The sequence below is a fragment of the Ornithorhynchus anatinus genome, chromosome 18 (assembly GCF_004115215.2).
Source record: "Ornithorhynchus anatinus isolate Pmale09 chromosome 18, mOrnAna1.pri.v4, whole genome shotgun sequence".
Taxonomy (NCBI): Eukaryota; Metazoa; Chordata; class Mammalia; order Monotremata; family Ornithorhynchidae; genus Ornithorhynchus; species Ornithorhynchus anatinus.
In genome coordinates this window covers 44,139,343-44,163,160 of record NC_041745.1, presented here as the reverse complement: position 1 = coordinate 44,163,160, position 23,818 = coordinate 44,139,343, and the positions used below count along the sequence as shown (strand labels likewise).

Sequence of the window (23,818 nt, the reverse complement as noted above, 5' to 3'; positions counted from 1 at the left end):
CCCGCCTGTGCTTGAGTCTCGTGCCCGGAGCCAAGGTTCCGGGAGCCCCGCCCGACAAACACGCCGGCCGCTCCGCTGTCACTGTCCGTCTTCCTCCACGCGGCCAAAATCGGCATCCTCTCTCTGGCTTTGGCCCCGCCCAATCCATCGGTGGTATCGACTGAGCACTGTGTACTCTACTACATGTTTAGGAAAGTACACCACCACAGTTGACAGACATTCCCTGTCCACGAGGCGCTTAGAGTCTAGAGGAGGAGACAGACAATACAAATGAGTTACAGATATGTACACTGAGGGCTTTGGGCTGAGGTTGGGTAAATATCAAGTGCTTAAAAGGTACAGAAAAGTGCGTAGGTAAAGGCCAAAGAGGGAGGAAGTGCGGGAAGATGAGGGCTCAATTGGGGAAGGCCTGTGTGAGGAGACGGGGTTCGTTATGGGTCTGTTTACTGCTGTATTGTACTCTCTCAAGCACTTAGTACAGTGCTCTGCACAGAAGAAGTGCCCAATAAATACAATTGAATGAATGAAGTTTCGGCAGTGGGGAGGATGACGGTCTGTTGGATGAGAAGGGATAGGGAGTACCGGGCCAGACAAAGGACTAGGGCAAGGCGTCGGTGGCGGGATAGACGAGGTCTAAGTCACAGGGAGCAGGTTGGTGTTGGAGGAGTGAGGTGGTGTGGGTTGGGTTGGGCCGTAGCAGGAGAGCAGTGAGGTAAGATAGGAGGGGGTGAGCTGAGGGCTTTAAATCCAAGAGTTAGGAGTTTCTGTTTGATGGGAATGTGGATGGGCAACCACTGGAGGTTCTTGAGTGGGAGAGACGTGAACTGAACGCTTTTTAGAAAAATGACTCGGGTAGCAAAGTAATAACCGGAGTGGGGAGAGACAGGAGGCAGGGAGGTCAGCGATGAGGCCGATGCCGTAGTCAAGGTTGGGACAGAAGTGCTTGGATAGTAGTTTGAATGCTACCGATGGAGTGATTGGCTGAGCAGGGTTGAGGGCCGTCGGTGGTGGTCAAGCCACACGATTCAGGCCCGGCGGCCACGGCCTACCAGCCTCCCCCGGCGCCCACACGGTGCACAGGGCTCCACGGGGAGCATCCGGCTTCTCTCCCGTCCCCACCGTCCTGGCGGCCTATCCCCGCTGGACCCGAACGGCCGGACGGAAGCCCCCCCAAACCTCCGGGATGTCTCGCAAGCCGAACGGCCGGAGGGGTGGGTGGACCTCTCAGAGTGGGGAAGCCAGGCCCCGGGCTGAGCCGGCGGGCAGCGCCAGGTCTAAAAACATCTGTTCCTAGTCCTTCCTCCCCTGGCAGCAGCGGTAAGGACAAGCTTCCCGCAACGGATGCCTGGCACCATCCTCCATCTCCTTCTGTGGACGCAGGGCCAACGCCCCCTCCTCCCGAGGTCAGGCGTGGCAGTACGGGCCCAGCGGCCAGGAGCCACTCAGATACCCCGGAGGGCAAGGGGACAAGGACTTGGGGTTGCGGGGGGAACGGCTCTGGGCCGGGGGCCCGGGCCGAGTCCTGATGCCCCTGTTAGAGACCTTCAGGAACGGGCCCCCCACGGACACTCAGTCCTCACAAAGGTCTGGGGGAGAGTTCGGTAAGAAACAAATGATTTATTTATTCAAAATGAATCTGCAAACATCACATGAAAAACTGCAAGAACATCGGAAACATTTAGAAAACAAGCCGGCGGCTCAGCGGGCTGGGTGAGGGTCCTGTTCTCTGGACAGGAAGGGCCCGTGCCCCGGCACCGGCCTGCGCTCACCCTGCGGGTGGAAGGGCGACACCCCGGCCCGCGTTCGCCCCGGCCTACGCTCGCCCCGGCGGACGGGACAGGGACACCCCGGCCCGCATCCACCTCAGGGGAGAAGGCATGGACGACCTCGGCTCGCACTCGCCCCGGCGGACGGGGCGGGGCTACTCGAGCGTGGGCCGGAACAGAGAGAGGCCCGGATTCACTTACCGCCGCTCATGCAAAACGGCGGGAGCTGCCCGCCGGCCCGGTCCGCCCGCCCCGAGTTTCCCGAGCCGGGCAGCGCCCCTGGCCGCGGGAGCCCCGAGCTCGCCGCCGCAGGTTTCCTTCGAGGTGGCCGGGTGTCCGAGCAGTGACGCGACCGAGTCCAGTGGGGTCGGGGTGAGCGTACGGTGGGGGGCCCAGCGTTGGGGAGACACCCCCGGGGCTTGGGCAGGGGAGGGGACCGGGGCCTCGGGAGCAAACTCCCCCACGGCCGCCTCCGTCTCGGGGCGCGGGAAACGGCGACGGCAGCGGGCTATCTGCTCGTGCTCGCCTCCTGCTCCTCCGCTCACCCCACAGCCCTTCCTCACTCACTTTTCCCTCACTCCGCCACCATCCCAGTCCCTAGGACCCTCCCTGCCCCGCCGACACCCCCCCCAAGTGAAGGATGCCCCTCGGGCCCCGACAGACGCGAGTCCCGGGGCAGCTCGGAGGCGACAGGCAGGGATCGGGGACCGGAATCGCCGCCGGGTCTCCTGGGGGGGACAGCCTGAGAGCTTGGGCAGCCGCGGGCCCGGGGCCCCAGCCCAACCCTGCCTTAAAGTGCCTTCTGGGCGTCACCCCGTGGCCTCCGAGCGGATTATAGGCCGGCCCCGCCCCGCCCGCCCCCCGCCCCCTATGCGGCCCCAGCGTTTCTGCCGTATAAAAGCCCTTTGCAGCATCACAGAAAAGTAACAGTTTTACATTCACTCACTTTATGTTCACATAATAAAAGTCTCCGGGGCGGCTCCATCCGCCAAAACCCCTCCCGGGGCGGGAGCGTCGCCGCGCGGGCCTGGGCACGTCCGCGGGAAGGGCCCGCTCGGCTCCGCCCCGCCCCACCCCGCCGGCCGCCGCCCGCCCCTGGGGGGCGGCCCCGCCCCCCCAGAGACCCCGCCCGGCGCTGACCGGGCGAGGCCGAGGCCACGCTTCCCCCGCTGGGGGCCGGGGTGGGGCCGGTCCGCCTGACCCTTGACCGTGAGAAGATCCCGCTACGGGTCAACGTCGTCGAGGTCGCTCCTGGACTCACCGATCATCATGGGGGACTCTGAGCCCTGAGGCGGGGTGGCGGGGGAGAGAGAGGGAACGGGGGTGGGCGGGGAAGGGAAGAGGCACGAGGGAAGAGGGAGGGAGGGAAGAAAGGAAAGATTAGGGAGAAGATGAGGAGGGTGAGCTGTTATCGGCAACGTCAGGAAAAAGGGCATAGGGACCCGGGGGCGACCGGGCAGATCGGGGAGCAATCCGTCCGGGGGGGGCGTGGGGTGCGGCCTTACTGACAGCGTGGATGGGGTGGGGCGAGGGCAAGGGTGACGACGCGGGCCGGCGGGGGCAGGGAGTGGGGGTTGGGGGCGGGGGTGGTCTCAAACCTGAGGGAGACTCTGCTGCTCCCCGTTCTCGTGGGCCGGGCTGCCCTCTGACCCATTGCTGCTTCCCGACTGCTCCTTCTCATTCAGCAGGGCCGTGGCGTACGCCAGCGTGTCCTGCGAGGGGACGGGGGGGCGACGTGAGGTCGTGGGGAAGGGAGGGTTGGGAGGGTGGGGACCGGCCCCGCCCACGCCTGATCCCCGGCCCCACCCCGGACTCACCTGGGCGGAGATGGTGCGCTGGAAGGTCTTCCCGGTGGAGGTTTCGTTGGACACGTTGCTCTGAGGGGCCCAGTAGTGCTCGGACATCTGCAGTGAACGCGGGGTGAGGGCCGAGGTCCACCCGCCCTCCTCCGGGGCTCGGAGGACACGACGCTCCAGGGCCCAGACGCCGCGCTCCCCGGGGTCCGGATGCCGCCGCATTGCCACCCTAACGGCGTGACTCTCACGGAGACGGGGCATGGAATCTCCAGAATCCAGAAAACTCTCCCTCCTCCTCCGTGATCCCTCCCGGCCGGGGGGCTCCCCCTCCGCGGCCTGGCGCTTACCGATGCCCTCCCCCTCCCCCGTATTCACCCGGCCCAGCAGAAACCCACCAGCACACCCACCTTCTTCTGGAGCCACTGGACTGCCCAGCTCCAATGGTGCGAATTCTCCTTCAGGTAGTCCTTGGCAGCTGGACACCTGCGGGCCCAGTGACGTCAGCGGGGTCAGTCGCCAGGTTGGCGGGGGTGGGGGGGGGTGGAAAAGATCGGGCGCCCCCAGAAATCCCTGCTTTCCCAGACCTCCATCCCCCACACCGGTCGCTCAAGAGACCCCGTGGGAGGGGCCGGCACCATGCCTGCACCAACAGCTCCGGATGACCCCCTGCAAGCCTGCTTTCCCTTGGAGGGGCGGGGGTCTCTCTCCTCCCGGATATCTTGCCGGTCCTCTAACTCGACCCTCCGCCCCGCCCACCTCGTCCTACCCCGAGCCCTCCGGCGTCGACACCTCCGTTCTCCCGGTCCCGGCAGCCCTAGACTCACATCCCCCCGACTGTCCTGCCCGCCCACCCCCACATTCAGCCGGTATCCGCCCCCATTCCCCCCCAAACCCTCGGAAGACCGTCCCACTGGGCCTGGAAGCGGGGAACTCCGATCTGGGGTCCCCTAGGGCCACCAGCCTCAGTGCTGTCACAGAGTGGACCTCCCTGCCTCAGTGGAAGCCCCTGGGGCCAAGAGGTGGGTTCTGTGGCTCCGTTGTACCAGCTCAGGTACCCAGAGCGGTGCCCTCCCCCCCACAGGGCGTTCAGTGTGCACCTCTACTCTCCGCCCCGGGGCGGCCGGTTGACCGGCAGGCAAGGGGAGGGTGGGGCTGTGCGGCGACTCACTTTTGCGCCAGCGTGACCAGGAACTTGACGCACTGGTAGCAGCGGCTGCTGTCGCCATGGTTACTGTGGTGCATCAGGGCTGAGGAGCGAAACGGGCCGTCACTGGGGTGGCCAGACCCGCCGCGGCGCCTTCCGGGGGGACGGCAGTCAGCAGCGCTCGCGGCAGACTTACCCAGCAATCCGTTCTCGGTCTCGAAGGCAAACTTGATCCGCTCGACCTGGATGGGGTCTTGGATGACCTGCGTGGTGGGGGCGGGGGACGTGGGGACAACGGAAGGACGTGGGCCCGGAGCAGCAGCGCGCGTGACCGTGCAACGCGGCCCATCCGCCCACCTCCGCTCCCTCCCGAAGCCCCACCGCCTCCTGCCGGCCTTCCCCGATTCTCATCTCCCAGGCCCGAGCCACGTCCTCCCTCCGGCAGCTCGGGCCTGCGTGGCGGCGTGACGTCCCCCTCGGGGCTCGTGGCCTCGCGGGGACCCGACTGTTTATCTCCGAGCGAAAGAGCACGGGCCTGGGAGACAGAAGGACCTGGGTTCTGATCCCCACTCTGCCACCTGTCTGCTGTGTGACCTAAGGTAAGTCACTTAACTTCTCTGTACCTTAGCTACCTCACCGGAAAAACAGGGATGAAGACTGCGAGCCCCACATGGGACAGGGACCGAGTTCAGGCCGGTTAACTTGTATCTGCCCCAGCGCTCAGAACAATTCCTGGCACGTGGTACGTGCTTAACAGATACCATTACAATAATTATTATTACTACTACTATTAATAATGATAATAGGAAGAAGAAGAAGTGTTTCTGTGTTCGTCCTTGGGGGCAGGGAACACGGTCATGGCACCATTCCGGGCTTCCCGAGTGCCCGGTCCCCTTGTGGGCGCTAAATGAGAGCTATCACTACTATAATTTATGACCTGGAGTTGGCAGTGACTGCCACGGAAGTGGCAGATGTCTGTCCATCCACCCGTCTGCCCCAAGGGAGGGACCCACGAGCCAGCCCCACCCGCCAGCAGCTCCGGATCAGCTCAAGAGCTGAGGCCCCGGAGGGCAGGGACTGGGTCCGGTGTGGCCCCCTGTGCGGAAAATAGTTCTCCACAACCCAGCACGGCGCCCCGCGGACAGTCGGCCCTCCTCGTGGTCGGCGGCCGGCCCCCGGCGGCACCCACCAGTATCTCATGGAGGAGCTGGAAGGTATTCTGCAGCTCGTGGGGCGGTGCTGTTTCCAGCTGGTTCTGGGGTGAGCAACACAGAGAGAAGCAGCGGCGGTCAGTGCTGGGCCCGGGTGGGACGGAAAGACCCACGGCGCCATCAGTCGCCGGCCCTGGCCCGCCCCAAAGGCGTCTGTGAGGATGGGGACACCTGGGGGATGTGGTCCCGCCCCCTGCAGAGGCTCCTGCCCAGGGGGCAGTGGGGGACAGGGCGGGGGGTGAAGGCCTGAGGGGAGAGTAGGGGGGAGCAGGGCAGAAGACGGGAGGAAGGAGCGAGTGGGATGGAGCCAAGGAACGGGGACATTCACAGACTTCTTTAAGGATTCCGGAACGCCCGGCCCCGCGACCCTCGGCCCCCCGGCCGCCTACCTTGATGCAGTGCAGCACGGTGAGGGAGAAGCGCTGGTTGCAGAAGCAGCAGTACACCACCATGTCGATGAGGGCGGCCAGGGAGCCGGGGAGCTCCCGCAGGGCGAACATCACCTGGAGGGCGGCGGCCGCAGCTCAGCTCACCCCGATCCTCCCGTCCCCGCCCCGCCCCGCCGGCTTCCGGGCCGCCTGTGAGTCTGCGTACGCGTCCCCGGGGGTCTCTGCGAGCGTCTCTGTGTACGCAGGTGGTCGATACCTCCCGGGGGTGTCGCTGGCCCCGGGAACCCCCAGGTGGTAGGCTAAACTCGCTGGAGGGACAGACGGTCAATTACCTCGAGGAGGTAGGGTTTCCCCCCGGCCAAGAACAGCAGGGCTTCCAGCTCTTCGTGGAGAACCAGCAGCGGGGGGCCGGCGCCAGAGAGGGACGAGGAGGAAGAGGAGGAGATGGAGGCCGCCGGCGGCCGCGGTCTGAACGTACCTGGCGCTTTGGGAGACAAACGGCACGGGCCGTGCTGACCTCTCTCCGGGGCCCCGGCCCGGCCGGGGACCGGTCGACCCGGACGGCGGCGGGGGGGACACGAGGATCTCGTGGGACGCCACGTCCCGGGAGGAGCCCCTCACGGAGACCGCGAGGGAACGGACCCCTGGGGCCGTCGGGCCGAGGCGGCGCGGGCGGGGGGGGCAGGGCCGGCGACTCTTACCCACGTCCCTCTGGCAGGAGACGTCTGAGTGCAGGACCAGCCGGGCCACGGTGTTATGCAGGAAGCCGAACTCGCGCGCCTGGGCGGGGCTCCATCGGCGGATCTGGGGGGGGGGTAGGCGGGGAACAATGACCAGGTGTGGGGTCAGTCCCCAGAGGGTGCTGGGCACCCGCGGGGGAGTCAGGGGGCATCTGTTCCCGACAGCCACCCCCCACACGCCCACCAGACCTGGGCCTCCGAGGTCGAAGCCCCTGAGACCCCGCGGGAAGCCCCCAGAGCCAGGTGGCGTCGGTCATCAGTACCTGGCTGCTCTGTCGATTGGGACCCAGGAGGAAGCTGACCATGTGGCGGACGGCGGAGTGCCTCAGGAGAAGGTCGCTGGCTCGGGGCCCCTGCTGCAAAAGGACGTGCACCGAATCCCGCTTGCTCGGAGCTGAGTCCAGCGTACGTGCCGGCCGAGGTTCGGGGCGGCCATGCGGGGCCCGGACTGGCCCGAGGTCACTCGGCGGGCAAGGGACGGAACCGCGAAGCCAACGCAGGCCTCCGGGCGCCCGGTCACGTGCTCCCAAGGGGCCTCGGGGGATGAGTCGGGACACCGCCTGGCCCTCGGCCCCGGGTGCTTCCCCCACCCGCCGCGGCACTGGGCTTTCCCTCAGGTCCGTGTCCCCCCGCGAGCGGCACAACGTCCCGGTGCGCAGGAGGAGGAGGAGGGCTCACCTTCTGGACAAAGGTGTTGAACAGGCAGAAATACTGGGCACAGTTCCTGCAGTTCTCGGGCACGTCCTTCTCCAGCAGGGCCAACAGCATGTCCAGTAGTTGGGGGAGGCTCCGCAGCTGTACCCAGGACGACAGGAGTCCCCGGGACGTCGGGACTGGGCGCGATCCCCAGGCCGTCATCCGGGAGCCCGTGCCCTCGCCCCCACCAGCTCAGCGTGCCCCGGTGCCCCTGAGGTGTGGGACGGTCCTCACCTTATCCTGATGGTACAAGGCACTGTCGAGCGTTTTCTCCAGGATGGTTGCCACGGCAACACGCACCTCCCGCACGTTGCACTCCAGCAAAAAGACCCTGTGCCACAGCAGAGACCTCCCGTGACCCCCGGGCCGGCCTGAGGACCAGCCCCTGAGGACCCCACGACCCCATGTGGCCAACGACCAGCTCTGGGAGCGTTTGCCCCGTCCCACTCCGGCCCAAAGGCTGGCCAGTTGGAGCCTGCTCTTCCCGCAAGGAGACGGGCTCCCCTCAGTCCACCCAGAGCCAGCTCCCCAGGCTGGGCGGTCTCCGTTCTGTGCCCGACTGACTGCGGGGGGCGCGGCGGGACTGGGCTCTTGGTGTCTCACAGATCACCGACGCAGTGCCCATCCCGTGCCCCATCAGCACCGAAGATCAGAGTAGGCCTAAGAGGTCTCCTCACCACTCCTGCTCTCCCCAGAGCCCACCTGGTCCAGGCAGCCCGCACCTCCGCGTGCCCCCAGTGCCTGGGCCAACATGGCTCAGGGCAGCTCATGCCACTGGCTACAGAGGTCACGAGCTCCTCGTTCATAGACCACCGCCCCGCCTCCCCCTACCTGCCCCTGTCTCTGTCAGTAACCCGCGTCTCCTCTAGCTTGGGCCCCATCTACGGGAGGCTCCCTGGATGACTCCCTATGGCTCGGGCCAGAAGGAAGCCCCCGCTTCCCACAGTTGCGGATGATGGCTGCTTGAGGTGGGGCCTGAGGAAACGGGCCCCGATCCCAGCGGCAGGAGGGATGAGGGCGCCACGAAGGAGAACTTCCTGGCCGTGAGGGCGGAGCCAGGCCGGGAAGCATGAGGCCGGAGGCTCCTCCTGTCTCCAGCAGCCTCGCTGGGACCATTTATTGAACACGCACCTTCCCACGGCAGGAGGCTGGCCTAGATGACCCAGGGTCATCCGCGACAGTGTGTTCCCGCGGCCGAGGCGAGGCCGCGGACCCAGAAGGCCGCTGAGGGTGGGGGCGTCCTAATCACTGAACTTGGGGGAGGGTTCGACGGCCGGGCACTCACTTGATCAGCTCACGGCCTTCGGGGCCGATCAGGTAGTCCAGCAGCCACTGGCAGGCATCCAGGCTTTTGGAGAGCAGCGCCTCGATGGTGGCGATCCACTCCTCTGTGTCCACCCTGTGGGGGGGCGGGGGGCAGGGGAGGCCGCGTCAGTGACCCGGCCCTCTCTGCCCCTCAGGGGGCCAGGACCTCCCAACCCGGTCCGGCTTGGCTCCCTGAGAGCTGGGGAGAGGGAGGGGAGGGTCACGAGGGACAATCGAGCAGCTCGCCTGGCCTCAACCCTGTGCTCCTGGACTCTCCCCAGTGCTCAGCGCAGCACTCTGCACACCGCAGACTGACAGATCCTTGAGGGCATGGATCGAGTCTACTAACTCAATTGTCCTCTCCCCAGTGCTCAGCACAGCGGTCTGCCCGCAGTAGGCAGGAAGCTTCTCGAGGGCTGGGATTATTTTCGCCGCAGGTCAGTTCAGCGCTCTGTCCTCAGCAGGCTGTAGGTCCCTGGCCGTCAGCCACTGTGTCCGCTAACTCTACCGGACTCCCCCGCGTACTCGGCGCAGGGCCCTGCCCCCGGGAGTAGCAGGTTGGATGGCAGGCTCGCAAGGGGCAGGGACTGGGCCTCTCTCGCTCCCCACCATTTTTCCTTTCCAACAGAACAGCCCACCGTCACCTGAGTTTCTTCTTGGTGCGGAGGTACGTCTGGAAGAGGAACTGGATGGCCAGCTGCAGGCTCGCCTTGGCCATGCAGGGGTAGGAGGGGTGCTTCAGTTTGGTCTGTGCCAGGGACAGAGGAAGACAGCTGAGAAGGTGACCTCGACGGCCGCCGGACTGAGGCACGTGAGGCCGGACACCAGGCGGCTCCTCTCGTGATTTGTGTCTCCGTGGACTCCGAGACTTTTAGTCCATCCTCCCTCGGGTGTTGGTCACTGCCCTCCCCCACCCCAAGCTTAGCTCGTGAGCCCTATCTACCCTTCGTCTTGATTTGCCTTTCCCAGGGTAGACCACAGTGCTTTGCCCAGAGTAGGAGCTAAGTGCCGTGAGGGCCGCGGCTACCACCGCCGCCGGGTCAGATCTGCAGGGAACTCCCCGTGAGGCCTCGGGCCGCGGCCCGACGGCCGGTCCCCACCGCCCGCCTCCGCCCTCGGACTTACAGCGTTGAGGGACGCCAGGGCCAGGACGAAGCTGAAGTAGTCGCTGCTGTAGACCCCTCGGTTCTTCATGAACTTGAGGTTTTCATCCCTCACCATCTGGGGGACGGGGACGGAGAGGGGGCCGGCCCGGGTCAGCGAGCGGGGCCTGAGGCAGGCTGGCCGGCTCCGGGGTCGGCCCGCAGCGCTCTAGGCCGACGACCGCGAATCTGCCGGCTCCCGCCTCGCCACCACCCACGGCCGTGACTCTCCTGCCAGGCACCCCGGGATGCTGTGGCCCGCCCTCGACCTGGTATATCCGGACGGGCATCTTCTCCACGAACAGCCCCTTCTTCTCTCCCTTCCGGACCAGCTTGGTGAGGATGGACAAGCGGTCGCTGCTGGGCCTGTGGGGTCGCGGGGAGGACTGCGGGGAAATTTCGGGCGAAGATGGAGCCGAGCTACGGGAGGAAACACCGAGCGCACGGTAAGCTCGTCATCCCCGTGGCCCTGCCCCGCTCCGTGTCCGCAGGGGGGAGGGCAAAGAGGGGAGCGACGGGGCGGGGTCAGGGCCGGGACTCACAGCGTCAGGTCCTCGGCCTCCTGCCGCACGACGCTGACGCGGCTCTTCTTGGGCAGGACCGGGGAGCCGGGGTCGGGCGCCCTCTGGTAGAACAGCATGTAGGCATTCCAGTAGCGGCGGCGCAGGTCGGGGTACGGGTTCGCTGGGGGACACAGATGCGGCCCGAGGCCCCCGGTCAACCCCGCGACCCTCCCGCGGGCGGGTCGGCCCGGACGCCCGGTCCTGGCCGGCCCTTAGCCTGGCACTGGCTCATCCGCCAATCTCCCGGACCAGATTCCGCCAGGATTCCCAGCGTTTTTTTTTTTTTTAAATGGTATTTGTTCAACGCTTACTATGTCAAACACTATGCTAAACGCTGGGGGAGGTACAAATTAGGCTGGACGCAATTCCTGTCCCAAATGGGGCTTCCGGTCTAAACAGGAGAACAAGTATCCCCATTTTACAGTTGAGGAAACTGAGGCACAGAGAAGTGAAGTGACTCGTCCATGGTGCCAGGGCAAACTGGCAGAGTTGGGATTAGAACGCAGGTCCGTCAGGCTCCCAGGCCTGTGTTCTCTCCACTAGGAAAGGTTGCTTCTCCCGGCCCTGGCCCGCTCGGGGACTGTGGCAGGTTACATATCTTCTCCGGGCCTCTGTTACCTCATCTGAAAAAAGGGCATTCAATACCCCTTTTCTCTCCCCTCTGTCCCGCGAGCCTGGTGTGGGACAGGGACTGCATCTGATCTGATGATCTTCGATTTCCTCCGGTGCTTAGCACACAGAAAGCACTTGAGAAACACCATCCCCATGACTATTATAATTATTATTAGCAGCCCCCGCTTACTTGGGGGGCAGTGGGGTGGTGGATGGTTGGGCTGCTAGAGGGAAGAAGTGGAAGGGGCAGAAGAGAGGGAGGGAAGAGCGCGCCCGGAAATGAACCGAGGCAGAAGGGAGCAGCCGGTGGTGGTGCTGGCCGAGAGGAATCCCCTAGCCTGGGGAACTAGGGACCCTTCACGGGCCTGAACAATTCAGACAGCCGAGGAAAGGTCCCGGCTGTCGACTGGGGCCGTGGCAGGTGCTGCCTGCACCGTGGGCGTGGGGGGCAAAGGGGGTAATAATAATAATAATAATAACGCTGGTATCTGTTAAGCGCTTACTATGTGCAGAGCACCGTTCTAAGCGCTGGGGTAGATACAGGGGAATCGGGTCGTCCCACGTGAGGCTCACGGTTAATCCCCATTTTACAGATGAGGTAACTGAGGCCCAGAGAAGCGAAGTGACTCGCCCACAGTCACACAGCTGACAAGTGGCAGAGCCGGGAGTCGAACTCACGACCTCTGACTCCGAAGCCCAGACTCTTTCCACTGAGCCAAGACGGAGAGCAAATGGGCAGAGGAAGGCCTAGGGGGTAGAGCGACCTAAGGGGGAAGGGAGAGGGTATGGAGGGCAGAGGGAAAAGTGGAGTTACAGGGGGTGACAGAGGAGGATAAAGGAGACAGAGGGGGCACGGGGAGGGGGTGCACTCACACTGATCGAACACCTTCGGCCGGTACTCGCCCCCAAAACACTCGAACTCCAGGGTCTCGTCACTGAAGTCGAACTCTTCGACCACGGTGTCGTTGAACTTGTACCACTTGCCCTTTCCGCAGCCCCTGGTGCCAGGACCGAGGCCCAGACCGGGGGTCAGTCCCGAGGGACGGAGCCCCCTCGGGCCTCCCCCTTTCCCGGTCGCGGGGCTGGGGCGGCAGAGGCCGGGGCCCATCGGGCCCCGCCGCGACTCCGGCCACCACCCCGGTCGGTCGGTCGAGGGGGCAAAGGATAACAGGGGCGGCGGGGCAGGCGCGGGGGGAGCGGGGAAGGGAGGGAGAGGAGAGGGGGGTCGGCCCGGACCCGTACTTTACCTCCGATCCTTGATGAAGGAGTAGTAGTGACCGGCGTGGGCCTGTCCGCTGTGCACGACCACCCCGACGAGCTCGTAGTTCTCTGTGGGTCCCCCTTTCTTCCGGGGTGATCCCCCGCCCCCGGGGTCTGCCGCCCGCCCGCCGCTGCCGCCCTCCAGCGACGAATCCTGGCGGGCCATGCCCGAGACCGTGTAGGGCTCCATGTTCAGCACACGGGGGAACTGTTCGGGAGCCGGGAGAGAGGGAGATAGACGGAGAGTGAGAGAATCAGGAAGACCTCAGTGTCCGGCCTGACACACCAGGCGGCCGGAGACCGCTGACGGCACCGGGAGGGGAAGGCAATGACGTCCGGCACAGACGAGGAGTCTTCCAATCAACCAACCCGTCGATCAACGACCAACCCTGGCCACCTACTATGTGCAGCCCGCTGTCCTGAGCGCTTGGGGGAGGACAACAGAGTTAGCAGACACCACCCTTGCCCTCAAGGAGCTTCCCGTCTACTGCGTGCAGAGGGCTGGACTGAGCACTTGGGAGAGGACAACTGAGACGGTTGACAGGATCCCTGCCCTCGAGGAGTTTCCAGTCTAGTGTCAATCTTCCATCGGCAGGAGGTAAGAGAACAGCGTACTGCTTTACCGGGAAGGAGGGGTGGGTGGGTGTAGCAGAGTCGGGGGGGGGGGGGGGGGAGAAAAATGGGAATTCAATCCCTCCTCTTCTCCCTCTCCCTTAGACCGGAAGCCCCACGTGGGACGGACAGAGATGGGTCTCATCTGATGATCTCGTCTCTCTACCCCAGCGCTTAGCCCAGTGCCTGGCACACAGTAAGCGCCTGAACGCCCAAGGGTTATTACTTTTATCGTCAACTGTCGGTGGGCAGTGGTGATGCGGCCGGGGAGGAGGGGAGAACAGGGGAGGGGGAAGGGAGGTGAAGCCGAGGGGCGATCGAGGGACGAGGGAAGGAGGAGCCGACGGTGGCGGAGGGGCGAGGTAGTTACCCGTATCTGCTCATCGTACTTGATGGATCGTCCGCTCTCCCAGTCGAAGCCGAATCGCATGAGGTGGATGACCAGGAGGCTGGGCAGGGCCTTGATGCAAGTCCGCTTCACCGTCGTTCTCTACGGCGAGAGGCCGGACCCACCGTGACCCGCGGGACACCACGCGTCCGAACCCACGGAACGGGACCGTCCGGCCCCGGCAACGCAGACACGTGGACCCGATCTGACTCCGGGAGGCCCGGGCACCACAGACCCGCGGACACGATACCTTTTCTTTGCACTTCTCACAGTAATAGGCGTTGCTGCCTTCTAGGACTTCGCCTCTGACAAACTGATCCAGAGAGATTTCTAAGCTCTGGCAGGACGTAACTCCCAGGTTGAGGGCCATGAAGGCTTCTTCTCGTTCGTACCTGAGTCGGAGGAAGAGGAAAGGGCGAACAGATCTGTGGCCTGAGCGGGAGAGTGCGGACCCGCTGGCCCATCCCACGCCGAGCTCGCTCCACAGCCCCCACGGAACCCCACCCACGAACCAGGCGTCGGCAGTGAGCGTGACACCTCAACGGCTTCTCCTTCTGACCCGATGTCACGGCCAGGCGGAATCCCTCACTGCCCTGATCCCGCAGCCCAGCCGCCCGAGTGAAAGCCAGGCGGGAAGCCCGGGGGTCAGCGGGCCACACCCGACACTGACCTATGCGGACAGTCCTTGCAGATCTTCTGATCGGAATAGACGCCCTGGAAAGTGTTCTTAAATATCTGCTCGCGGCCCATTTTCTGTTGGGGCAGAAAGTGAAAGCAGGAGTTGCCACCTCTTGGGCTTATCGAGGCCGATGGTCCAGAAACCGGCCCCTCACAGCTCTCATCCACCAAGGTGCCCAGCACGGTCTGGCAATATGCTCTTCACGGCCCTCTGCCCAGAGGCCGGTACAGCGTTTGGCCCATTGCTCAACTCGGCCCCGGATCCGCACCTCCCGCTGCTCGTCCCAGTTGGTCAGGCTGACCACTGGGAGACGGTGAGGGGTCAGGAACGTTGGCCCCCATTTTTTTATGGAAGAACACGGGACAGCTGGGAGCATTCGAGAGCTGCTCAGAGTGAACATGTCTCGACCGCTCTCGGGGCATCTGTAGGCCGCGGTGGGCCACGCAGGAGTAGCCCTGAAAGGGGGCATGCGACCCTGGTGGCCTGACAGAATGGAGGCCGTCCAGCCCCACTGGAGAGCCACCCAATGGCTCCTGGTCAGAGGCGGCGATGCAGAATTACCTGGGTCCAACCTCCCCTTCTGGGTTCACTGCCCCTGACCAAGTGCAGGGTCCAGGGTGCCATTTTACAGGGCTCAGGAACTGTTCTACGGGGCCCAGGCGCTCCTCTATGAGGCTCTCAGGCCTCTCTCTGCCACCGACTGGCCCGAGCTACGGGCCGGCCGGGAACTCCAGACTGCTCTCCTCGGGCTGCTGTGGCCCAACAGGTCAGAGTCGGAGTGAGGGGCCCCGGGGGCAGGGGACATCCCTGGCCCCCCAAGGCCAGATGACGGTCGGCCGGCGCCAGACCTCGCTGTTGCCCTCGGCCGGGGACGGCTGCTTCTACCTTGAGGCACTCGTCCAGCTGGTCGATGAGGCTGGTGAAGAACTCGTAGGCGTCCTGCTGTTCTCGAACGTACAGCTCCTTATTCCACATCTTGAAGATCTGTTGGACCAACGGAAGGCGGGTTCATTCGTCCAATCGTATTTATTGAGCGCTTACTGTGAAAAGCACTGGACTGAGCGTTTGGGAGAGTACAGCATAACAATTAACAGACACATTCCCTGCCCACGGTGAGATGACAGTCTAGAGGGGGGAGACAGACATTAATATAAATAAATAAATAAATAGTAAATTCTAGATAGCCGCTCCGGTCTTGGTGAGAGAGACAGGGAGAGAAGAAAGGCTGGGAGGGTTGGGGGAGAACAGAGGAGAGACAGAGAAAGGAGAAGAGAGGGTGGGAGATAGAGGGGGAGAGAGGGGAGGGGGAAGAGAGGCACGGGGGAGAGAAAAGCGAGAGAGAGTGGGCTGAGAAAGCAAGAAAAGGATCTGGAAGGCAAAGCAGACCCCAAGCTGAAGAGGTGTCCACGAGGTCACCCTGTTCCGGAGAGCTGACCTGCCCCTGGGGGTGGGGACAGTCACGCAGGAAGGAATGGGAGGGAACGCAGAGCTACGGCCGGCCACGGACTCAGGGCCCAACCTTCCTGGGCCCAGGAACCGACCCTGTCTCTGGGCTGGACAATCTGCGGAGGATCCGGTGACGCGGCTAGGAAAACCGGAAGGCCAAGGAAAGAGACGGAAGGGTTGGGATGGCTCCCCTGGGATCACCTCGCCCACTCCGCTCTTTCAGCAGTTACTCATTCAGCTATGCTCCCGCTTCTCTCATCTTCCTGTTTGGTCACCCCCATAGGGAGGGAGCGTATCTGCTGACTTACTGCCCCTCGGACCAGTGCTCAATCCAGTGCTCTGCACAGGGTAAGCGTTCAGGCGATACGGCAGTCGAACGACTTGGAGCCGAGGGAGTCGCGGGTGTCTCTGTGGGGTCTCGAGGAGCTGGTGAGGGTAGCGCGTTCCCTCTCGCCTCCCCTTGACCGGTGGGTCGAAAGGGAACAAGGCAAGGAACGCAGAGGCCTGGCTCAGCTTCCAGGAATAGGGGTCGGGGGAGCCCCGAGGGAGGGCGGGAGGGAGGTGTTCCGGGGTGGTGTGGGACACGGTGGTGAGGGGCTCCTTTTCGAAGCATCGGAGGACCCGGGTTCTAATCTCAGCTCCACCGCCTGCCTACTGCGAGATCTTGGGCAAGTCGCTTCACTTCTTTGAACCTCGGTTTCCTCGCCTGTACATGGAAATTCAATACCAGTTCTCCCTTCTCCTAGGTGGGGCAGGGGCAACGTCCAACGTGATCATTTTGTGAGCAGCGCAGCCTAGTGGAAAGAGCTCGGGCCTGGGAGTCGGAGGACTCGGGTTCTAACCTCGGCTCCTCCGCTTACCTTCGGTGTGACCAGGGGCAAACCGCTTCACTTGTCTGGACCTCAGTTACTTCATCTTTAAAACGGGGATTCGATGCCTGTCCTCCCCGCCTTTTCAGACCGTGAGCCTTATTTGAGACAGGGACTGCGTCCTACCCGATTAATTAGAATCTACCCCGGTGCTTACGACAGCGCTTGGCACATGGTAAGCCCATAATACCATCTTCCATCTACTCCAGTGCTCGGTAGAGTTCCCAGCACAGACTAAGTAAAAATATTTTACCACGATTCCTGTAACTGACAATCAAGGCGTCTGCGCTTCACGAACGGCAAGGGGCAGACCAGCCTCCACGGAAGCCTGGTGGCCTTCGGCCAGCACAGAGCTCCGGCCCCCGGCTGACACCGGCCCCCGAGGAGGGGAAGCCCCACTCGCTAGGCCGCGGGGTCAGGGACCCTCTCCCATGGCCCCACACGGAGCCCAGCGGCACGGGAGCCCGGGGGGGAGAGGCGGCGGGCGGCCCCACGGCCAACGGTTACCTTCCAGAAGTTCTCCGGCACGTAGTACTGCAGCTTGCTCTCCATCAGGTGCCCGAACAGGGATTGCACTTGGTAGAAGACGCTGTCGTCGGGGCTGTCGAGGTCGTCGTCGAAGGACAGCAGGGACTGGAGAAGGACGGGGAGGTTCGGGACGGGGCACGGAGCTGAGCGGGGGCAGGTGGGCGGGCATGCACACGCGGACCGCCCCCTTGCCGCCTGGACCACCTTCACTGTTCCTTGATCTTGTCTATCTCACCGCCGACCCCCGGCCCACGCCCTCCCTCCTCAAATCTGACAATGACTCTTCCCCCCTCAAAGTCTTATTGAAGAAACAACTCCTCCAAGACGACTTCCCTAAGACTCCCTTTCCTCTTCTCCGACTCCCTTCTGCATCACCCTGACTTGATCCTTTTATTTATCTCCCTCCCACAGCGTTTACATATCTGTGATTTATTAATTTATACCAATAAGCTTATCGTGGGTGGGGAATGTGTCTGTTTATTGTTATATTGTACTCTCCAAAGCAGTTGGTACAGCTCTTTGCACAGAGTAAGTGCTCAATAAATATGACTGAATGAACGAAAGCGGGCCACGTGGCCGCACGGTGGGGCGCGTGCACCACATACGGCACGGCATGGCCGCATGGGGTGTGTGTACCCTACATACGGGGCAGTGTGGCTATGTGCGTCCCGTGTACAACGCAGTGTGGCCGCGTGGGGGACGTGTGTACAGTGCGGCATGGCGGGGGGGGGGGGGAGGGGGCGCGTGCGCACAGTGTGCAGCGCGGTGTGGTCGCGTATGGGGGTGCATGCACGGCATCCATCCAGGAACGGGGCGTACCTCAGGGAGCCCGGGCTGCATGTACAGCTGTTGGAAGACGGCGTTCATGTAGCACGTGGCCCCGCCGTTCTTCAATCCCACAAACCCCGAGGGTGACCGGCTGTCCACGGGTGGCAGGTACTGGGCGCGCCCCAGCATGGCGGGCAGGCGGACGAACAGGCAGGTGGGCAGACGGGAGAAGATTCGCATTTCCAATCAACGGCCTTGCTCCGGCTAAGCCCGCCAGCCTTCTCCATCACCCCAGGGGTGGGCACCACACCTCACGCTTGCCCCTCCAGACTCTAAGCTACTCGGGCACGGGGAAAGGGTCTGTTTCTTGTTCTGTTGGACTCTCCCAAGTGCTCAGTACAGTGCTCTGCACACAGTAAGCGCTCAACACATACGACTGAATTGATGAGCTGCGGGTCACGGGGTGGGCAGGGCACAGCTTGGGGACCCTGCATGGGCCTCGCGTCCCTGGAAAGGGCGGATCGGGTCGACCACGGGGCCCGCAGAGGGACCGATAAAGAGGGATGGGGGGGGGGGCGAGGCAAGGCAGAGGGCAGAGCTCACGTCAAACTCCTTGGTGAGGGCCGGGTCGGGCTGGTGGTGCATGGACAGAAGCTCGGTGGACACGAGCTGCAGGTTGGCCGGGGAGCTGTCGGCCAGCATGACGAGTACTTCGTACGCAGCCAGGCGGCTGTTGGCCGTGCTGCACCTGGACGGAGCGGGGCCCGGGGTCAGGAGGGCCCGGCCCATCCGTGTCCGGGGGAGGCGGAGGTGGCCGCCGGGCAGGCTCAGTGGACTGGGAAGAGTGCACTAGGTCGTCTTTGGGCAACTCGACGACGGCTCCGACGCCGGGCTCCCTGCCCCCCACCCAGCCTCACCCCCTGCGTCGGCTGCTGCGCCGCCGCGCTGGCCAGTGGCCCCAGGGCTCAGTCTCTTCTTGGGGCAGACCTGAGGCAGAAGCCACTCTGCCCTGGCCGCCGTCAGCTCAGAGTAGAGGGCAGCCCTGGCTCTCCCTGGCCGAGGGAGAGCCCGGGGCAGTCGGGGGCCCGGCCCGGCCTCCCCGGGGACCCCCTCCCGCCGCCCGGGGAAAGGGCCGGCGCTCGGGGATCCGGGTCCGTACTTAGGATGGAAATCCTGCTGGCTGATGGCCGCGCTGCCCGCTGGACAGTGGCTGTTCAGGATGATCCGCGACGCCCGGAAGAGGAAGTCATCCAACAGTGGTTTGATGAGGGACGATCCTGGAACGGAGCCGTGCCGGGCACCCGTGAGGTTAATCGAGGGCCCGGAGCTCGGGGCCCACCAAGGACCGCTCCCGCTGCTGCCCAGCCGGCGGTCCCCGGGCCCTCATCAGAGGCCGCCCACGCTGACCCGCTGCGAGAACCTGCTCAGGCTGACTGCCACCCTCCCCTGCAGGCCCGATCTGCCCCCTCCGAAGATGTGAGGGTGCCTGTGCTCCCATGTGGGAGGGCCAGCTGTGCCCCTCTTCTGCTCCCCGGGGGGGACTCCCGCTTGGCCGCTCCCCTGGTCCCAGGTGCCCATCCACGATCGTTGGCCAGTCGGTTCTCCAAAGGGGACCCCGGGGCTCTTCATGCTGCCAGCCACGGTGCCGAGCCCACGCGGGCTGCACCCCAGGGGCTCCCCGACTCTCCCCACCCCAGCCCGTTTCCCTCGCTTGGATCCTCATTCCTCGCTCCCTCGGGCCCCAGGGAGCAGCACCGATTCCCAGCCCCGCCCCGGAGGCACAGTCACTCTCCTCCTCCCGCCCCCCCCCCAGCAGCCCAGACCATGAGGGCGGTGGGGGGGAGAATATGGTCATACCCAGCACTTCCTTCTCCGCCCCACAGAGAGAGAGCAAGGTCTTGATGAGGCGGAGGTGTCCGGCCAGTAAAACGTTGTCGGCCTCGCTGGTCTCGCACTCGGCCGTGCGGCTGGGCTCGAAGTTGTCCAGCCAGGTGATCTCGTCCTCCAGCATGGCGGCCGGGCTGACCTGCAGCTGCTCCATCTCCGAGGCTGTGGGAAGGGGGGTGGCCGGGGTAGAGAAAAACACACAGGACCGGGCGGGGCTCAGGTCCAACCCAGGACTTACAGCCCCAACCTCAAATCCGGAGTCTGAATCCAGGATCCGGAAACTCAACCCGGAGCCTGGATCCGGGACCCAGAGCCGAACCTTAAGCCCCGAACCTGAACCATCAGGTAGCCACTCGGCTGATTGTGCGCTCTACCCCTGCCCTGCTCCCGGCCGGATCTCCCAGGCGCCGGCACGTGTGGGTGGGTGGGGGGGGGGGGGGGGCGCGTGCGTCCCGGCCCGTGAGCCTGGGTCACGGGGTGGGAGCGGGAGGCGAGCGTGCCGGCGGAAAGGCGGCATCCGCTTACTTGTCAGGTCGTCGAGGAGCTGGCAGCGCAGATCGAAGTATTCCGTGCACTGGGACAGCAGCCTGCGTGGGGGATAGGCCGTCACCGGATCTGCTGCCCACCCGCCCGCGTGCGTGTAGTCACAGGAAATACCCGCTGCTTACCCCGGCCACCCCAGCCCCTGCCCGCGGGTCCAAGTGACCGCCCAGAGCCAGCGCCCGGGGTTAGCGACGGGGAGGGCAGCAGGGCGCCGAGGGAGGTGGAGGCAGGAGGAGGAGGAGGCCAGCGGAGGGATCGGGCTCAGTCCCGCCGGGCCGCGCTCACCGCTGGTTGGCCCCGCGCATGACGCTGGTGGGAGACCAGAGCGGCAGCTGGGCGGCCAGGACCAAGCCCAGCAGGAAATGGTTCGGCTTCTGCACGTCCGGGTACGGCGACGTGTCCGTCTGGCTCAGGCTGTACAGCTGGTCGCAGGCCGCGCGGCGGATCTGAAACCGCAGCAGCCCGTGAGCCCGGGCCCGTCGCCCCTCTTTCCCACGCCCGCCATCCCCGGGACCGGAGGAGGGAAGTGCCGAGAGCCGACGGCTTGGGTGGTCAACTCGGCGCCGTCTGGGGTCGAGATTGGCCGGCACCGGCCGGGAGGGTGAACGCTGACCTCGGCGCTCGGCGATCCCAGGAGGATGTCGATGACAAAATCGGCCACGCCGGGCAGGGTGTAGAAGGACGCTGGAGACGAGGAGGACGGAGAAGACGGGGAGGATGGGGGAACCGGGATTAGACCATGGGGAAGCAGAGCGGGCGAAGACCCCGAGGCGGAGGCGCCATCGGCCAGAGACCGACGCTCCCCTGGGCCTCGGCAGCACAGGAGTGCGCCCGCCCCGGACCGGAAGGCCGAGGGGGTGTCGTGGAGGAACGGGGGTCCCGGCCACGGGCGCGAGGTGACGGGGGTGTGACAGAGGTCAGCCCTGACTTGGGAGACCGCCTGGCCCGGACACAGGGAGCGGTGGCGTCATATTTCCAGCTGCGTTGGCCCAGCCCCGAAGGTCCCTCCCGTTCCCACTCCCGCCCCGCCCCCTCCAGACCCCAGCGTCCACCCTCGATGTGTCCACCTGCCGGCTCAGGCCTCTCACCCAGCGGTCCCGTCCCCCTGCCCACTCCCGATGCTCCCATCCACCGGCCCCGCCCCCTGCCCCCGACGTGCCCAACCGCCAGCCCGCGCCACTCACCGAGCTGCTGACTCCGGAGCTGGAGGCACGTGACCAGGAGCGACAGGGCCTCGCCGGCGACCAGCGCGTCCTTGGTGGGCACCGCCCGCTGCCGCCTGCAGATCCCCGCGGGCAGGGCGACGGCATCCCCCTCGCTCCCCGAGCTGCAGGTGCTGCCTGTAGTATGGGGCGGCCGCGCGGGCCGAGGGGTGAGTCGCCAGGGGACCCCGCCCGATACCCGGCACCTGCCGCTCTCCGTCGCCCCGGCGGAAGTCCGAGCTGAGCCTCACGGTCCCGGAGAGGCCGACGGGCTGCCAGGGCCTCCCTGAGGCCGGCCGCTGAGGGGGCCGCCCCCCCGGCCCCGCGACCGCCGCCCACCGACCGGACGCACCTGAGCTGCTGAGCCGGTGCCGGCCGGTGCCGGGAAACAGGGCTGCGGTCTCGCGGATGGGTAGGCTGCTCCCCACCAGGTCCAGCCTGCCCGCCGCCGCCGCCCACGACAACCTCGTGAAACAGGCCACGGTGCACGTGAAGTCGTCGACGTCCATCGTCTGTGGAACCGGGCGGCGGAGGGGAGGGGGGGATGACACGGCGCGGAGAATCGCTACGGCGGGGCTCCGAGCCCCCGGCCCGCTCCCACACCGGCCCGGCCCGGCGGGCAGACCACAGGATGGCCGGTGAGAGGATCTAGGTTCCAGCCAGCCCCGGCTACCCCCAGTCTGCTGTGTGACCTCGGGCGAGTTCCCTTCACCTCTCCGGGCCTCAGTTTCCTTCTCTTTACAGCGGAGATCAGAGCCCCGCTCTATCGCCCATCCATCAGTGGTATTTATGAGCACTTACTAGGTGAAGTGTACTGCGCTAAGCATTTGGGAAAATACAAGGCGACAGAGTCAGCGGAACCATTTCCTGCCCACTCTCCGTCTTAGACGGGGTGCCCGGCGGGGGAACGGGGTGGTTTTCGCTCCGATTCTCTCATCTCCCCAGGCCCGGAGTGAGAGCGTGATACCACCGTCTTCGTCGTCACCGCGGCCGCGACGAAGACCGCAGGCACGGCCGCGGCCTCGCGGTCCCACCCGGGATCGAGCCGGGCACTCACCTGAATGGCGACGCGGGCGGCGGGGATGATCTCTTCCACCCGGATGGAGGAGCGGTCGGAGACGGACAGCTGACGGTACGAGGACGACGACGACGACGACTTCTCGGGGGTCCCGCAGAGCGACACCTGGCGCCCGCCCTGCCGGCAGACGGGCCGGAAGGGCCGCGACGAGAGGGCCTCCAGGCCGCCGCCGTCCTTGCTGAGGTCCTCGTCCAGCAGGGTGGGCATCGTCTGGCCCACGAGCAGGAACCTAGGCGGAGAGGCAACGTGCCAGGCCGGCACCGGGCATCCTGACCGGAGAGGGGAGTTGGGGGGCGGCGGGCTGGGTCGGGAGGCGTGGCCGGAGGGAGGCGAGGGGCCCGTACGATCACACACACCGTGCGAGCTGCAGGCAGATGGAATAGACGCCCTGCCTCGTCTCGTAGTCGACCTCGGAGGGGATGGAGTCACGCTGCATCACGTTCACCACCAGACTGGGGAGAAGCGGAGACGGAGAGAAGCGGGAGGAGGGAGAGAACCGCAGGACTCCCGGCTCCGGGGAATCCGGGACCCGTGACCGGCCCGGGCCAGCTGGCGGCCGGGCAGACCCCCCGGCCCCCGGGGCCCGGAAGAACGCACCCACCCAGCCGCTCCTGAGCGCCCTTAGCCCCAGCGCCCCCGCAACGCTTCACCCCGGGGCGGTCAGGGCTCCGACCGGTCCGATCCCGGAGGCCCCCAGCCGAGCGCCGGCTCCCGGCCGGCGAACCCGACCCGGCAGCCAGCCGACCACCAAACACGTGGCATCGGGCCGCCGTCCCAGACGGCTTCCTCCGTCGCCGCCGGGGAACAGACCGAGGCTGGGTTGAGGGTAGGCGGTGCCGACTCACCTGAGGCCTCCGGCCTTGAGGAAGTTCTCGCAGAAAGACTTGGCACAGTTTCTGGCCATCTCGTCGTCCGCGGTGGGCATCAGCTTGGAGCTCAGGACCTGGGCGACGCACGGGCCCGGTTCCCGTCCCACCTCCTCCGCCCCCCGCCCCTATCGCTCTCCTCGCTCTCCAACCCCACGAGTCCAGCCCGGGGCCTGTCCCCCTGGTCTCAGTCCCTCCTCCAGGCCGGTCGTCGCTACCACTTCCCTATCGCGTGCCGGGGACGGGGCCCGGACTAAAGGAAGACACACCAAGGGCCGAGGGTCCGTTTCGTGAGAGGAGCAGAGCCCGAACTCCCTGCCCCCGATTC

At 65.3% G+C, this 23,818-nt stretch overlaps 1 protein-coding gene across 3 annotated transcripts in view; it reads right to left on the bottom strand.

Annotated features, from left to right (window-relative positions):
* Positions 1-2,679: 2,679 nt before the first annotated feature.
* The window catches only part of USP24 (ubiquitin specific peptidase 24), a 51,022-nt gene continuing 29,883 nt past the window's right edge, over positions 2,680-23,818 (bottom strand). For all 3 annotated transcript variants that reach the window (XM_029083026.2, XM_029083027.2, XM_029083028.2), the window contains exons 32-68: positions 23,470-23,567; positions 22,981-23,076; positions 22,604-22,853; positions 21,899-22,058; positions 21,529-21,684; positions 20,958-21,028; positions 20,630-20,790; positions 20,327-20,388; positions 19,772-19,963; positions 19,074-19,191; positions 18,518-18,662; positions 17,966-18,085; positions 17,126-17,251; positions 15,189-15,287; positions 14,295-14,377; positions 13,875-14,016; positions 13,607-13,726; positions 12,612-12,832; positions 12,238-12,362; positions 10,732-10,873; positions 10,459-10,609; positions 10,173-10,268; positions 9,692-9,795; positions 9,028-9,141; positions 7,977-8,073; positions 7,725-7,841; positions 7,310-7,402; positions 7,008-7,110; positions 6,639-6,790; positions 6,307-6,420; positions 5,896-5,961; positions 4,903-4,969; positions 4,731-4,809; positions 3,970-4,045; positions 3,584-3,670; positions 3,365-3,478; positions 2,680-3,052 (exon numbers count right to left, since the gene is read on the bottom strand). In XM_029083026.2, the coding sequence (XP_028938859.1) occupies positions 2,990-3,052; positions 3,365-3,478; positions 3,584-3,670; positions 3,970-4,045; positions 4,731-4,809; positions 4,903-4,969; positions 5,896-5,961; positions 6,307-6,420; positions 6,639-6,790; positions 7,008-7,110; positions 7,310-7,402; positions 7,725-7,841; positions 7,977-8,073; positions 9,028-9,141; positions 9,692-9,795; positions 10,173-10,268; positions 10,459-10,609; positions 10,732-10,873; positions 12,238-12,362; positions 12,612-12,832; positions 13,607-13,726; positions 13,875-14,016; positions 14,295-14,377; positions 15,189-15,287; positions 17,126-17,251; positions 17,966-18,085; positions 18,518-18,662; positions 19,074-19,191; positions 19,772-19,963; positions 20,327-20,388; positions 20,630-20,790; positions 20,958-21,028; positions 21,529-21,684; positions 21,899-22,058; positions 22,604-22,853; positions 22,981-23,076; positions 23,470-23,567 (4,380 nt within the window). In that variant the 3' untranslated portion in view covers positions 2,680-2,989. The remainder of the gene's footprint in view (positions 3,053-3,364; positions 3,479-3,583; positions 3,671-3,969; positions 4,046-4,730; positions 4,810-4,902; positions 4,970-5,895; positions 5,962-6,306; positions 6,421-6,638; positions 6,791-7,007; positions 7,111-7,309; positions 7,403-7,724; positions 7,842-7,976; positions 8,074-9,027; positions 9,142-9,691; positions 9,796-10,172; positions 10,269-10,458; positions 10,610-10,731; positions 10,874-12,237; positions 12,363-12,611; positions 12,833-13,606; positions 13,727-13,874; positions 14,017-14,294; positions 14,378-15,188; positions 15,288-17,125; positions 17,252-17,965; positions 18,086-18,517; positions 18,663-19,073; positions 19,192-19,771; positions 19,964-20,326; positions 20,389-20,629; positions 20,791-20,957; positions 21,029-21,528; positions 21,685-21,898; positions 22,059-22,603; positions 22,854-22,980; positions 23,077-23,469; positions 23,568-23,818) is intronic.